At 40.1% G+C, this 17,268-nt stretch overlaps 1 protein-coding gene across 1 annotated transcript; it reads right to left on the bottom strand.

Moving 5' to 3' along the window:
- Positions 1-1,015: 1,015 nt before the first annotated feature.
- Positions 1,016-10,781, bottom strand: tead3a (TEA domain family member 3 a). Its single transcript, XM_038721899.1, has 13 exons — positions 10,741-10,781; positions 9,949-10,190; positions 5,898-5,962; positions 5,624-5,686; positions 4,144-4,155; positions 3,606-3,716; positions 3,462-3,505; positions 3,286-3,347; positions 3,059-3,192; positions 2,789-2,959; positions 1,554-1,694; positions 1,289-1,441; positions 1,016-1,157 (listed from the first exon to the last, which is right to left on the bottom strand). Exons 1-13 carry the CDS (start codon positions 10,779-10,781, stop codon positions 1,044-1,046), a joined length of 1,353 nt encoding a protein of 450 aa, XP_038577827.1. The 3' UTR covers positions 1,016-1,043.
- Between the last annotated feature and the right edge of the window lie 6,487 nt (positions 10,782-17,268).

Here is a 17,268-nt window from a genome sequence, read left to right as displayed (position 1 = left end):
CTAAGTAAAAACAGTAATGTCAATGAACAGTAAAGATAAGTCTTTCATTCAAAATGCTGCTGAGTGTGAACTGAATCTGAAACTGGTTGTGTACTACTTTGTTTCCAAAGACAGGTGAGCCAAACTTAAACGCCTCCTTGAGCATCAAAAAGATCCTTCCCTCCACACCTCTGCGCCACTGGAGACCTAAAATTATGGCTCTCTTTACACTTGTTTCAAATATAAATACGACTTTACGTCTCTTTACATGTAGTGCATTACATTCTGGGAAAAGGTGCACACACATATCTTTCTGCCATGAGAGTTTTGATTAAACAAACTGGGGATTCATGACTCCACACTAAGCAGTGATAGAGGATACACCAACTATAGGCTCATTCAAGCCCTACCTTACGGAGATACTACAAACTGTAGAAGAAATAGCCATTGTGGCAGAGTTACATTAACACTGATTAAATGATGTGTTTGCCAACCTATATTCAAACTCGTCTCACATCGGTCACACCTATGATGCAAAAGCATATACTCGGAAAATTCCCTGGAGATGATAATTTTCATTTGTAGTGCAGCGCAGCTACATTCCCACTGAATATTGTGTATATGATCAGAGACTATCACTTATTAAACTTGACTAAATGTAATTCATCCCTTGTTTTTTGGATCATGTTTATCAATGAATTAAATTAAAAAGACAGGAATAATACCCTTCTCAAGGTGAGACAAGGTTACACTGGATCAGAGATCACAACAGTTGATGTGAATGACACCACATACTGGTCAAAATCCATAAAAATGAATTTCACTTTAGTGTTTAAGTCATGGGATGTTGCTGAGTGCAAATGTGTGCATTGTTTGCAGTGATGGAAATACATACAAACAAAAAACAGGTGTGACTAAAGTGTGACTGTTGGTCTGTAAAAACAAGTGTGTGTTTAGAGTAGAGGAGTGGGGAGTCTGTGTGTATGAGCTGGAAAGAGTGTTTACGCCATATGTATCAAAAAAAGAGTCTGTGGAGAGTCTCTGTGCATGCACGCCACGTGCTGCTAGTCATTAACTAGTCGATAAACATGGTACTGTGCTCCGTGTTCACTTGTGGACACTTCAAACACAAAGGCGATGCACAGCAGAGTCTCCTGAGTTTCTCTGTTGGACACAACCTAGAAAGAGACAGGAGAGGAGGAAACACATTGTGGAGGTCAGGATTTAATAATGAAACACATGAACAAACACCATTCCAGAGATTCAGATGTGGGAAATAAAAGAGGTGCGCAATAACACACGCACATACCTGTAGGATGGTGAAGTTCTCCAGTACACTGTTCATCATGTATTTCTCTGGCAGGTGTTTGAGTTTATGGATGAAGTTGATCATATATTCACACATGGGCGAACGATGGATGCGGAACACATACTTTCCTCCTTCCATTTGTGCATATTCAGTCTGAATGGGAGCAATCCACACGTACACATCACAATTAAACCACATGAGAATATGGTCTGATATGCGCATTAATATATATAGGAAAAAAGGGGGGGGGTGTTCATCTTCTCACCTCAACCTTCTCCACCACCTGTTTGCCAAAGGAGCAGACCTTTGTTGACACACTGATTGTGATGTTTTCTGTTCCACTGTACTGGCTGCTCACACCGTAGAACACGCCAGAACCCTCCTCTATGTCACTGCTCAGGTCCGCCTGAAACGAGCACAGAAAGATGGGCCGTGAGTGAGTGTGAAAAGACAGACAAAAGTAGATCTGGCTCAAGGTTCCCACTGCAGCTCTTCCTGCAAAATGTCTGATCACATAAGCCAGGGGATTTAAAAGTGTGAAGCGGGCCTCCCTCGGGGGGCTCCAAACAGCTTCAGGGGATGCTCAGTGAATGGAAGTGAAACAATATTACATTACTTATTGCATTAGTTATCAAAACGAGATCACATAGAATAGTGTACATGTGTGAGAATTCAGAGATAGATTTCAGAGATTCAGAGAGATTTGGGAACTGTTTTCCTCCCATCAAAGTCAGAAACTAATAAATGCCTTAGGACAGACCTTTTTTAAAACTATTTGGTGTAGTGAGAAGTTACGTCAAACAGCAATATTAGGCTATTATGGACAGACAGACAATTTTGTCTGTCTTGTGTGAGCACACGATGACACACGTGCATATGCGCACATGCAGGTGATGTGTGGTTTCACACTATATCCCTGCTCAACAGGTGGAGGTAACACGCCAAGATATGCCGCAATGCGCTAACAAAGGCAGGGAAAAAGAAGACTGCAAGCCGGAAAACATGGATGTAAACAATGCTCAACTTAAAATACTCAGCTTTACAAATGTTTTATGGAGGGAAACACACACAACATGTTTGTTTGACTCCAAGGATACTCACCAAAACACATTTGTTTGTAACACCACTGAATGTAAACAATGTTTCTTTGTTGACAAGAAAACTCCACAGAGAAAACAAAGTACTGTTAACAAGCAACCACCAATGAAGAAGTCAGTTCCTGTGTAAACACCAGCTCCAGAATCACACTGGCTTTGCTACCCCCTTGTGGTGTAGCAGGTTATAACCTCAGACTGTAAACAGCTATGCAATTTAAAACACCAACTTAAACCTCTAATGCAACAGCTGTATTAAAATGTTAGTGTCAAAGTTGTACAATTCCCCATGATCTCCTGACTTCTTGTGACTATTTATCAGACTTCCTTTTCTTCAGCATGCCTCTCATAATTCCCAGTTATTAATCTAATCTAATCAGTGAGAACACTGGTTTTGTGTACTGACCCAGAACTTGACGAGGAAGAATGCGTTGTGAGGCCCTTTTTCATACAGCTCCTTCAGGCCTCCTTTCTTCTCAGAGAACTTGTCGTAAATCTGCCTCACATCTATTGACTCCAACACAGGGTCATTGTAGCCTGGGTTTGATGGGCCAATGTGTACAAAAAGGTGTTTATACTGTAGGAAAGGAAGGAGATGTTATAAGAAAGCGAGGAAAGACTTTGTTTTGGCAACATTCTATATTGTTATCTTGTATAAATGTCTGGATGTCTGTACCGCCTCCCTGTCTCTCTGGGTCTCCAGAAAAGCAGAGTACTCTAGTAGCCGTAGTTTTGCTGAGGCGATTGTTCTGTCTTGCCATACAGGAGCTGCTATAGCTGCAGGGCGGTGGGGAGGCAGTGGCTCATAACCTGCCAAACATTGAAACCAGGATAACACAATTAATATAAATTAATATAACAATTGCTAATAACTCAAATCAGTGAGTTTGCGTTCACACTTACTGATAGGTGCAGGTACAGGGGCTGGTAGTGTAGTATATGGTGGCTGTGCAAAGGGCTTGATGCTGTAAAAAGAAAGAGCAGGAACCCCCTGAAAATGAGCAACTGCACCAGCTTAAGCACAGGACTCTCTCCAACTTTAAACAAACAAAACCAACTTATCTGCCAGCAATACTTACTCCTGAGAATGTCCAGGCTGTCCTGGCATAGGCCCGGGCCAAAACTAAACAAAGGGAAAGAAGGGAAACAGGGCAGATAGTATTACTCAGACTTTTACCCAGAAGGAAGAAAAGAACAGATGCACGTGTGTTTGTGTGTCTCACTCTGACTGGTGGAGGGAACGGAGTCTGGGCTTTCATTACACTAGCAGACACAATCTGAGCAGATGAGAGGTTGGCTACTGTCTGCAGTGCCTTGTCTTTGGATACCTGGTCCTATGTGAGAAAGAAAATATTACACCATGATAATGGTCCAACCTTGAAAAGAAATCTAGTAAACTTTTAGTTAACGCTCCACAGTCAGCCAACCTTAAAGGCCAGTTTAGACAGCAAGCCAACATTATTACATAGTACTTCAGCATGATGCAGTTACTATGAGGGAAGACAGGACAGAGTGCGAAGCAGATATTGGGGTGGGGGGTGGGGGGTGGGGGGTATGCCAAAGCAGGAGCCGCACCAAGCTAGCAGGCTAGGAGAGCTAACTGGAGCCATTACCAGTATTTAACTAAAGCCACTAAAGACAAAAAAGAGTCATGAGCAGGATTTTTGAGTCTGGCAGCAGAACTGAATTGCAGTAATGTGATGCCAACCACAAAGCAAAAAGCCTGAAGCACAAAACTGTAGTTGTATTTCCAAAACTTACCAAGTTCATGGCCTATGGCAAAGAAGACACATTATTAATTAACTTTAACAGTACATTCAACATAACAGTAGGTCACAGATTCACTGTTCTGCAATGTGGAAAAACAACTTGCTGACTACACAAAACTCTTTTACTAAACCCCAAACCTACCTTATTTTACACACACACACACACACACACACACACATACAAACACACACACTTACATTGACATGACAGGCTACGCCCTATTAGTGCTATCTTAAAGCTGACGTTCATACAAGGAGATATACTGGCCTGGAAATCTGAACAAGTTACACTCAATAAATGTGTATTAGAGGGCAGCAAGTTGAATGCCTTTGGTCAAAAATGATGTCACAAAGAAGCTTTATTACAGGACATGGTAAAACCACAAGAAAACTGCTTAAACAGAAAAGATATAAAAGGACAGAGAAATGTCTTAGAGTGAGATTGTGGAGATCAGACGTGATTTAAAAGGAAAAACTGAAATTCATCATGTGCGCACATGGGTGACGGGGACATTAAAAAAATCCCTGCATGTCTGTGTATATGCAAGCAATCAGGTTAAATACTACAGCCATGCACATGCTTAGGTCAACCCAAGACGGCTTCTGAATCTCAACTTATCTGTCCAAAGCCTCTTGAACTAAGTAAACAGATCAACATCGCTGCCATGCATGGTAACAAAAATCTCTTTCACACATATTATGATACATAAACACATTCAAAACATCTGGCATTTACACTGTAAAACTTAGAGTTACACGAGTGAGATCTTTTAACGCATGCAGGCAGATAAATAATATATCTGAAATATAATGAGTTTGCAAAAACTGAGCCGTCCATGCCAATCTCCCACAGCCATTAACAACCACTATCTCAGTGCCCCAACGATGGTGTTACAATCATGTACCTAACTATTTCAAAGCTGGATTTATGCTTCTCCATCAAGGTGTTCCAGTGGTCCTGCGATAAATACTGTACATGAATTCTAGCATCACCACAACACAAAATTGATATTTCATACGTTAACATTACAATTTGTCTATTATTAACGAAAACTTGAGTCCTTCTCTGAGTTGTTCCTCACTGTCTTGGTAGTGAAAATGTTAAACTAGCCAAAACTGACTAGTTTCCATTATGGTAGAACCCCCGATGTATGAACTGAGCCTCCTCAATACGTCAACAGAGAAGCATAAATCTGCCATAAGCTCTGACATAGACATCTATGGCGATTTGACGGGTTAAGTCAGATTTGGGCCACATGAGGAGCGAAGCAGCTAGCGTGATCAGTGAGCGTGTGTACCTTGAGCTTAGTCTGAATCTCACGTGACTTTCTCTTGGCCAAGACTTGCAGGTGACTAGAGACCTGACAGAAGACAGGAGGAAGGAAAGAGGATGGGGGGGAAGAAAAAGGAAAGGAAAAAAAGAGGGGATGTGACTACAGAGGGTAGGGAGAGTTGATTCAGTGGGCACCCACCTTGATGCTGGTCTGGTATTCTCGTACCCTCTTACGTGCCAGAACCTGAATGTGACTAGACACCTATGGGGCCAGGGTTACCCCCATGAAAAGACACACATTTTCAGGATGATTTTGCAGTTTTACATAGAAATGGTCCATTAAATTCAAGAAGGTGAAAAAGTAAATTACAACAAAATAAAAAACAAAAACATATCAGGTAAGCTGCACATAGCAAATCCTATTACATAAAACACATGTAAATACAATAGTCATCAGTAACATCTATGCATACCTGTTTGCGTGTGCGCGTCTTCCCTGTTCGTAGCTTGATATAGCGAGCTATCAGCTCATTTCGACCTGGAATTGAGAAAGGGATAAATAAAATGAGCACTTTAAATGGCAACATGGGGTATTGCAACTTCAGAGTTCATTGCGGGAAGTGTTTTTAAGCAACCAGTGTGTGAAACGCAGGGACACCTTTTTAGTCCATAAAGTAGGTACTGTCTGTTTCACAAGGATTCGCAAAACTGTAAAATGCCCCACGTACAAAAAGCACCCCCCCCATACGGCACAATTGGAAAAGGAACGGCTATAAAATGGTTCAAATTGATTTGAGTGTCATGCAATTTCTGTGTCTGTATGATATTCTCATTAAAGGACAGTGTGTGGTAATTTAGAGTCTGATCTGGTCTTGCTCGATGGCAGGGCTCCAAAGCAGACGGACAAGAGGTGGGAATGGGAAGGGAAAATAGGACATCATATAGTTTCCAAAATGTGGTCACTACAGACTGCATGGTCAGCTCTCCTTCTGCTTCCCCCACTTCCAACCCACACCTGATGAACTGCACGTCTCTAATCGTAACTGATGAGCATCTCACTATTCACTATGCTGTGTTAGAGAAAATTAGAGGATACTAAAGCAAGGTTGAAGATAAAAGGTGACCAAATTAAGCCACAGAGTCTGATTCCACAGCTGTAATCATTTAATGACATTTACACGTGAACTAACATCATCATCGCCATCACCATCCTTTTTCTGGGAAGTGGTATGATGCTGCAGAGACTTAGGCTGAGTCACATCAGCTCTGTGGAGTTACCAGAACACAGAATTCCCCCAAATCAGAAGGGGCTGACTCAGACCCAGCAGTCTGCTCCAATTCCCAAAACAGGACACATGCACTTTCCTGCAGCCTACAGCTACTCCACATAAGGCCAAACACTTTTTCATCTGGAGTCAACTCATGTCGCATTTGTTGTAATGTGTGTGATTTATGGCTTGGCACAAGAACAGAAGGCATATTGGACGACGAGTTAGGAAACGTGGCAATCCATTGCAAGAATAAGATCCTTTCCAAGTAACTAACTAAAAGTGTCTCCCCTTACCTGCCAAATAAATCCAGCATTTGCCCATTTGCTGAGATTTTCAGCCACCCCCAAAAAAGAGATACAGAAAGACTTCTTATCGAAATATGGCCTACTACAACTTTCAAATTGCAGGAGTGTTAAAGGCAACATCATTGTTTGGTACAGATCCTTGCGAACATCACACCATGATCATCTAAATATGTTTTTAATTAAACATTATGTAAAAATGATAATTCCCTCCAATGTTGCAAATCATAATGCAAGTGCAAGATAGGTCAAAATAATTGCAATTAGATATATTTTCAAAATCGTTAGCCCTACTGTGCAAAATGCAGAGACAGTAACAAACTAACTAAACTTGTATTCACCTTTATTTGGTCATTATTTCAGTTTGGTTTTACAATTAAAAATAGCAGGAAAAATCTACCAAGTGAGCACCTTGCAAATATCAATTTATCAATCTCATTTGCTCACCAGGGGCTGTATTAAGTGAAATTTTGAGTGAACTCGTGATCAAATTTCTGTGGAGTTGAAAATGCTCTTATATTTAAGAGAGCAAAGACAGCACTGAGACTGAAGCTCAATTAAGACTGGTCTAGTTTAGCAGGAGGAGGTAAATAATCACATGCATTGAGGTAAAAATGATATTTTATTAAAGCAGATTACAATATTATTATGTTTATTTAAATGCCATATTTTCCTTGTTTTAACAGCTGCACTGTGTGATCCATGCACACAATGTTTCTAACCACTTGACCGTGATATCCATATTTATCCACTTTAGACTGTAATCCATAAATTCAACTTCACGTTTGAACAGGACTTGTTTGATGCACTGACAATCTGCCAATCAAGGTAACATTTCTATAGCATCTTTAATGCTGCTGTTTGGTTACTACTCTCTCTATTTTGTCTTCCATTTTATTTTAACCTTTGGTATACACTAATTCAAAACTTGCTATGGACGTTTGTACTCGACTTGATAAATCGTGACTTCTTGTTGAATTTTATTTTACAGGATGGGATTAATTTAAGAGAATGTTTTTAATATAAAAGAACACCTCTGGTTGAAGTTCTGACAACGTATGGCCAGAAGATAATCAAACTGTAATGAAACAAATGGTTTCCTTTCTTCACCTTGTTTTTTAATATATCTAAATTGTATAACCTGTAAGACAAACTGATATTTTTTGCGTTTCTTTAAAACAGAAAACACTGTTTACATTAAGAAATAAATTAATTAAATTTCAGGGGGTGTTTGTTTCTCACAGTATTGTAATTTAGAGGCAGTGATTCAAATGTTTGGGGGTGGTGTCCTGCAGGCTGGTTTCGAAAATGAGAGACCAGTGGGTTTACTGTGAGCGTCTGGGATTATGTTCCAAGTGTCAGTGTAGCTTTCCAATGTGTGAGTGTGGCGGTGGGGCTGTCCTTGTTTATTGAGAAGGAAGTGGGGGTGGTCAACACTGTGAGGACACACTTCCACAAAAGGAGAAAATGCCGCAATGTTGAAACAAACTTTCCTTTTCTGTCGCATGGGATCGCATTCACAGGCTGCTGCAGGCAGGAATGCCAACCCCCAGCCAAAAAAGAAGAAAAAAAAAAGAAAGAAAGACAAAAATGCTGGGAATGTTGGATGCTAGCCAATGTCTTCAATAAGGTAGAAAGAAACAGTCAAAATACATCAAAGCTCTACTCGCAGACAGTATCCTGAACCAATCCTAATAAGAGCGAACACTATAACACTGGTTATTCAGTCCCATAGATCAATATGAACTCCTCTTTAAGTAATTATCGCCGAGGGGAATGAGCAATCAAGCAACTTATTCATATGCTAACCGTAACTTGACCTGAAAAGGCAACCTGCTGTATCCCTTGACCCTGTCACTGCTGGCTGCCCTTTGACCTCAAAGCTAAATAGCCCTCTCCCAAAATACCTGCAAGCAGATCACCTGGGCACAAACTAAGAGGTCTTTCCAAGACTGGTCAATAGCACCCTGGTTTCCGAAGTGCATGCAGCGAATCATTACTGATCGTTGCAGAGGTTCCTTAGAAAACCACACCAGGTGCAGGAAGAGAGTTTCATCATTCTGTAAAAGGCCTTTTTACATAGTTATAGTTAAGTTATATTTAAAAACCACTGTCAGATTTACACAGGCTTACGTTAACTAATTATTTAGAAGTGAAAAAAAGAGAGACAAATGAACAACAATAACATAAAACCTCTATTTACATCATCCACTGTTACGCAGCGCTACGTCCCAATTAAACATTTGCTGTGCTTGCATGTAAAACAATGCTTTCTTACAATGGTAAGTGGCTTTACATGCAATAGATGGCCTTCCAAATCTCTTTTCCTAATGACATGGCTGCAATGGTTTACACACTGTCATTTCAAAGTGAGCCAGACAGCACTATAAACAAAACGACATGCAGTACAGTAAGTCATTCGCAGAAGCCGTATGCAATGGCAAATTATATTGGGTATTTTCAGTTCCACTTCCAAATAAGTGATTTAGTTTAAAGTGGACTGATGCTCCTATACTGTATGTGCAGTTGCAAAGCTGTGTCCTGCAGAGACCCTGTGCCCACAATCTGTAAAGTGAATGTTACCTTGCTATTATTACGAAAGAAATTCTAGAAATGAAGACCATCCCCCCGCCAAAAAAATCTTTAAATATATTGATTCATTTTCTTAAAATGCTGCCACTGTAAAAGCATAATTTAAAATGTTTCTGTTTGTGGTTCCATAACAGAAAATGTTTGTTCAAAACCCTTCACAACCAAAGGTACAGGTAGAGTTCTCCATTTACATTTTTTCATTTCATGTATAAAAGTATCTCAGCAGGCATTTAACACAAACAAGAAAACTATGGTCTATGAACTAGATATGACAGAAAACACCTGGCAGAAGGAGGAGACATACAGGATTGGCTGGATGACAGTCATTGTGTTAGGACAGAACATTTTATGTTCCTCACCATACATCTTTCCTTCGTCTGAAAGTATGATCTTCCTCCTGCCGCAGGGAGGGTAGATGGCCAGAGCTTCCTGAAAGCTCTGCTCAATGTCTGGACTCCAAACGCCCTCAGGGTCGCCGTCCAGTCCGCGGTCCGGCCCGTCTCCCAGTCCTTCTCCATCGCCACCCTCCTCCTGCGCCCCGTCAGGGCTGCCACGGCAACTCCACTCCGACGCAATGATGACGGCTCCAGCCACAACACACCTATAAACACACAAGAGGAGATATTTTAAAGAACTGCTATGATAAGATGATGATACGAGTTTGATAAGGAGTTTACAATAAAAGTGGCAAATTTTTAAACAATAGCTCCTCGATCTCAGAGAGGTAGACAAAAGCAGACTTATAATTTAGCCAGCATATTTTATCAGCTGTAGCTAACTCCCTAATTAAGCAAACGTTAGCCCCATGAGTTGAAAACTCGGTCTCACTTTAAATGTTTCCGTCTGAGTCGTTTTTTAAACAAGGACCATGGAAAAGGGGTCCTAAATGAGCACACGGCAGCTACATATATGATAAAATAAAAATGTCACTAAATTAAATAAAGATCAGGACAGAGCTGCCACTGGACGTTCTCACATTTAAGCATTCCTTTGATTGGTTATTATTATTTGTAGGCAGGGTTAGGTGATGTCTAGCGAATTGGCATATGACGATGTCTACAGGGAAACATCACAATGGACAATATCGCTGTTTGGAGGCTTTACTCGCAAAACTTTACACTTTCAGTATTTTACTCAAACAGAAAATCTACCTGCATCTGCTGCCTAGTGAGTAGGGATGGGGGTCGTTCATTTTTATTGATACCCTTATTGAGACTGCTTAAAGATCCGATTCTTTATCAACACAACTATTAATATTTTACTATTATTTGATGACGGTTATTTGATAAGACCAGACCCAACAGGCATGAGGTAGGCCTGCACAGTATGAGGAAAATGTTCAATGTGCTATAACATTGTTATATATTGAGATGATATATGACTTGCGATAAATAAATAAAACACTGAAGTGTGCATATTAACTGCATGGTTGTTTTAAAATTAATTATAAAATTAGAATTTAATATTTTAAATACAGCTAATGTTGTTTCTAGAGCAGCAACATTATTTTTTTACAAAAGCAAAGTCACATTATATATATATATATATATATATATATATATATATATATATATATATATAAACTCAATATCTGACTTCACAATACTGAATGACGTTTAGAGAGAGTAAAAACTCAGACATCAGTCTGTATCAGTCCCTCCTTCTCCTCCTCCTCTCTGCTGTTATTCACTACCTGCAGGTAACGTTACCTGGTAGAAGGAGCAGCAGCTGGTTTGTCTCAGCCAGCAGCTATGATTTTAACAATGCCAAATTTTAAGACTACAGACCAGTCTATGCTACAGACAGACAGTTGTCTTTTTAGCTTGTTTTTAACATTTGGCTAACTGCCAAGTTAACATTAGCTGCGCTTCTATAAAACATACAGGATAACAGACTGAGGACAGAGATTATTAAATTAACCCTTTCTACATGTTTACCTTACAGACAGGTGTATTGATAAAGTATTGTCTTTTTACTTGCGAAGGTTTTATTGCACGTACAGTAACAAGCGTAGCTGTTGGCAACTCTGGTAGTTTGGTGCTAACTTAACTTCACCGTGTCCACTGCGACAGAGCGGTGTCTCTCTCTGCTTCCGCTGTGTGCGTGTGTGTGCACACCGAGTCAGTTTCAGACCCTTTTCAGTGTGTGGTAGTTATCCAACGAAGGTTAAAATCAAGGGCAACTGGAATTCCAGTTGCCCTTGATTTTAACCTTCATAACTATGACCTGGATGACTGAGAATCTTCATAGACATCGTGTGTGGTAGTGTTTGTGTGTGTCCGATTGGGTGGAAGGTGGTGGCTTTTAACAATGTTACGATGGTAGAGGGCTCAGTGGTCAATGACTGTCAGCCATCGCCCAACCCCACTTATAGGAATAAATAAATTGATAGTCTAATCATCAAGGTAAAATCCATTATGGAGCAACAAAAACAGAAACAGTGTAAATAGCAATGCTTGCCCAGAACCCAGGTTTCAGGACAAGGTTTCTTCCATATTATAAAAGCATTACACCAAAATATCTGCCACAGTGTGAGAGCAGAGGGCAGTTTTGACAGCTGATGAATTTATAGAAGGCGGCATTGCAATCAGTGAGGTTTAAAGAAATGAATGCAGCCGTCTCCTGGATGTAATACAATTTTCTATATCTTCAACTCAGCAATAGCAGGAACTCACCAACACACACCACTGAAATCTATTTTTTTTCTTAAATTTGTTAGCAAGGAAAAAATTGACCACCATACTTCTGAAATATGCAGTTTGATTTAAAACCACAAAAATAGAAAATAAATCAAGGCAATGTATTAGAGCTTCGAGTATTGGATCCCCACTCTCAAATGTCTGAGTCTAATGGAACCACTGTTCCATCTAAAAATGGTGATATGTAGTAGAGATTAAACAATTTGTCGGATAATCCAGTTATAATCCCATTTATCCATTAGTCAATCTAAAGAAAATTCAATCAGTAAGTTGTTTCAGTCATTTTAAAAACAAAAATTAACAAACAATCTCTGCAGCTTCTCAAATGTGAGGATATGCTTTATTTTATTATAAACATACTACACTCAGTGGCCACTGTACGCACAGGTACACCTGTAAAACCTTAACACTGTCAAAGGGGTATTAATTTAACTGTATGTTTATAAGTGAGCTTGTAGTTAGCAGTGGTGAAATGGTCAGCATTATACTGAGGTGTTTCTATTTTGCCCACCCCATTTGCAAACATGATGGGGAAGGATATTAGACACTTAATATAATGCGTCCAGTAATAGGTTGAGTTGCATTACAATGTATAGTTGTGCCAAATAAAGTGGCCAAGGAGAAATGCAAAAGTGAATTGAATATCTTTGGGTTTGGATTGATGGTCAGATAAAACAAGGAATTTGTAGCTTAGCCACCTCAGCTGAGAAAACTGAGAAATTAATCAGCAGATTAATAGATAATAAAATAATCATTAGTTGCAGCTCTAGTATGCAACCATGCAAATGATGTAAGTAAAAGATGCTATGTGTAAGATTGCAAGATTCATACTCCAAACAAATAGGGGGCAACAGAGCGCCAGATTAACAGCTAACTGCTAGTGACTGTAGCTGCCTTCTCTAGCTCCTGTTAGCAAGTTAGCTCAGTTAGTCCTGCAGCTACTAGCGGATACATTAGCAGATTCTGCCCAGATTGTGAGTTTGGAGCACAGGGGAAGTGTTGACCCCTTCTAGCACAGGAGCTATCGACCGCCAGGCAGAGGAGGTTTTCACGCCTGGGGCAAGGGGGACCCAGCGGTGAGTGCTGGCGAAGAACGGTGCCTGAACAGGCTCCAGAACTGGAGTCAGGCAAGTGGGCAACAGAACCACTGAACAAGCCTCAGACACCAATGGAGGCCAGTTTGACGACAGGGAATACAGTACCTCACCAACTATACAGTACCTCACTAATTATTATCTTTATCTTAAGAATATAGATTTAGCTATGCTGACATTGATGAGCCTCTCCGGTGAAAGATATGTCATGCAACAAACATGCGATAGCTACCTCAAAGTGAAAAAAGTTTTACTCCAACTTTCTAGTGGGAGTTTACCTGAAATTCAAGTATTTCATCTGATGTTATCTGTGGTGTGTCAATCTCTGTTTTGGCTCGCTCATTAGTTAAAAAAATGAAATCACGTTCGACGGTTGGAAGCCGTTATGCCAAGTGGCCCCCTTACATCACATGGCCCTCTTGATTAGGTTTTTATGGCTATTGAAGGGTAATTAATAGATTATGAAGGAATATGCCACACCCCAAATACAAAGCTGACCAATCACAGCGCAGTATAGGACTCTCTCTAACTGAGGTCCGACACTTTCATGGATGCGTTCCATTCACTCTAATGCAAAAGCAATCGTTTTCTAGCTTTTTTTCCCCCACTGTATTTTTCCAAGATATCGTCATACACTGTTCCTGGGGCACTTGTAATAGTTACAGTCGCTGCCCAGAGAGGTTTACAGGAGAAGTATGATTTATTCTCTTTCCAAAACCTTAAATAAATCCAGAAAAATTTCGGCTGTGGGTTGTTCCTAATGTAATGTTAATTAGCTAACGCTAGCTAACTTCCTACTGAATATAATGTAATAAAGCCCTACTGTTCTGCTTTTTAATGATTGTAATAATGAATAGAGGCCTACCCAGCTTTACAGGAACAGTGTTGATCCTTCATATCGTTGTCTCAATCGTCAGTGGATGTGGTGGTTCACTTGTACTGTGTGATTGGTAGGCTTTAGGTTTCATCTTTCATTTTTTCACATCCATTTGAGTCAATTTGACAGCCTGAAGACAACCTTCAAATGTATAATGCAACTGCAAAACTGTCTGCTCTTTCTGAGATCGCTTTTTCCAACAAATTTGACAATATTTCTCCAAGGAGTGCAGTAATAGACAGTGGCAGTGCTGACAGTTTGTCGGACTTAGCAACAGTAACTAAGGGGGGCGGGGCTTAGTGAAGGGTTAATAGAGGAGGAGACAAGCCTGGGCTGTGTTAGGTGAGGGATTCTTCACAAGATAAACGTAAACATACTGCAGCCGCTGCTCGACAGGGACCTGGCGGTTTTTAACGTTAGAAATGCGGCAGCGGATGCTGTAACGTTATATGGATCGGATATACCAAACACTTGCAGTTTGTGTTCTTTTTGCGTGATCTTGTTGAAAGGTGATCCAAATAAAATTTGACTGCTTTTGCGGAATATCTACGGGGGAGTGTGAGCTGCTGTGTTGGTCTGTTGTTTTGCCCTCCAGGTCACTGCACGTCACATGACTGAAAACTATGAATTGCCTACTGAGGTACAAATTGTATTACAAGGCAGCTTGGGTTGGTGCTACCTGGTGAGCATGCTAATTTCAGTGGATATCTCTGCGACATAATACATAGGTCTTTCACATAATGTCAGAAAGGTTACTTCTTCACATTCTGTTAATGTTCGATGTTAATGTTTTTAAACTAAAAAGTCTTACACATTATCACAGGAATTCTGTTGAAACTTTGCAAGACAGCCATACTATTACCACTGATATTGGTGCTGACCTCTCAAAAATGTTCTCACCCACAAACTGAATATGAAAGATGCCCAAAGAAAACCAAAAGAGTGGCCATGCACTGTCTTGCTAAACTACATCACAGACATTGTGATGGACGGACCGGACCAAAATTAACTCTGCCCCTGCCGAGAATGGTGATAGATTTCTTGGGCCCCAAATGTCTTCACACTCCACCAAGAGCGGGATCAGATTCATCTAAAATTGGTTACAGCTTTCTTGGGTAAAGGGTCTATTATTAGTCCTTGCATTCAGGGTTAAAGACCTGACGAGAAAATGGCAAAACATTAAAAGCTTGTAAAGTTTGGCCAAGGTCAATGAAGACACCACCAGTTGGCCTAGCTATTAAAGTTACACCGGTGCATGTAAGATGACAGATGACAAATTGACTATAGAGTTAGTGATGGCGAGACCACGTTGTAATTTTCCTAATCATTCTGGAGAAACTAGTTTAAAAAAAGCAGTCCTTGCGCTGATATGAAATTCAAGGAAGTCTGCTTTGCCTGCATGGGCCGCATGAGGAAATTACACATTCTTTTGTTATTGTTGATGATGCTCCAAGTCTCCTCAAACACAGACACACACATGCAACATGAATGCTGCCTGGTGTGTAATGTTTTCCAGAGTGTGGCTAACATGGTCCCTGCCACAGAAGGACCACAGAGGATCAGTGTGGTCGCCGAGCTTCCCTGCTGTGGTGGACTTATTGGACACACTCTGCACAGGGCCTTCCCAGATTCGATCATTTGACGGGACTATGGTGTTGCCACAGAGATGGTTTGGAAAGAGCAAAGCCTAAAAAGAACATTGTGATACTCAAGTGGAGGAGATGTGACGGCCTTTAAGGTTTCTACTGTGTGATAAGTCAGCCACTTGGCTGAAAAAAACAACAACATACTAATAATTTTTCTTATCTAAATTAACTTGATAATTCAAGACTTTTATTAATTATATTAGAAGTGCTTATGTGGGGTTTTGTAACAGTTTGAGTTCCCCCCTCTAGGGTATAATCAACCCTGTAACATAAGTAACATCACTAACAGTGGTTCCCAAACCTTAGCTTTTTTCTTGTGAATACGTTCCCCTATTCAGGCCCATAAAGGCCTTCAAATTAAACAACCTGAGACGGAAATATCCCACTCTGGTTGACGTACGCAAAGCTCATGCCCACACAAGGCAATAACCTTTGATGATACGTCATATATACAGCTCAATTCGAGGGGGAACACAAGCCTAAAAACCACTGCTATAGGAATAGGTATATAGGAATTTCTTTGTGAATATCTTTTTTTTTTGTTGGCAAATACAGAACATAAATATTCCATGATGTTTATGCTACTTCAAGTATGTCCTTTTTTGTTGTAATAACTATTCTTTTCCAAATTGTGTCATCTCAATCAAATTACAAGCTCAGTTTGAGTTAAAGGGAAGGCAACATACAAGGGATTAATTAGGTCTGATCAAAAACAAAACAGTTAAGGGGCAATGTGTAGTTTCCACTCTCGATTGTGTTTTCAGCCCCAGGTGTGCTGCAAGCGGAGGAGGCTTGTTAATGATGAATACTATCGAAACCAAAACCAATCACTGTTGTTTACATGGTCCGTGCTTGTAAAATATCAACCATGTCTGAGTCTTATAACGTAATAGATATCATCTCTGTCTGTGTTTCTCTGCAAAATGCTAAAATGGGTCGCCAAATGTAAAGTTAATGTGTGGGAAACACTGCAATTATAGCTAAGTATTTTACAACAGATAATGTTAGAAACTGGTCGGTGTTAGCAGCAAAGCTCACGTTATCTAACTTGAGCCAACTCTAACACACGTTCATAAATGGCGAATAAAAAAGTGATTCATTTCATTAAAACACTACATATAGCCCCTTTAGGGGAAAAAATGGGTTGATTTTGAAATGCCAAAGAATGAAGATGTTAACTTTGATTAAATCACCTCAGTTAATCTGATGCAAACGACATTGACAGTGGCCACTGGGTAGTAATGCACTCAGGGGCCACTTTATTTTTTAGGTACAGCTGTAAAATCTATATTGAAGTGTTTCTAATATTTTTCCAGCTTCATAAATTGAATAAATATATGAATTTGTGCAGATCTGTTGCATT

This window comes from Micropterus salmoides, unplaced genomic scaffold (genome assembly GCF_014851395.1).
Source record: "Micropterus salmoides isolate LMB-PRFRI ecotype aquatic unplaced genomic scaffold, ASM1485139v1 Ms_hic_scaffold_16, whole genome shotgun sequence".
NCBI classification, from domain to species: Eukaryota; Metazoa; Chordata; class Actinopteri; order Centrarchiformes; family Centrarchidae; genus Micropterus; species Micropterus salmoides.
This window is presented reverse-complemented; position numbering and strand designations above follow the sequence as displayed.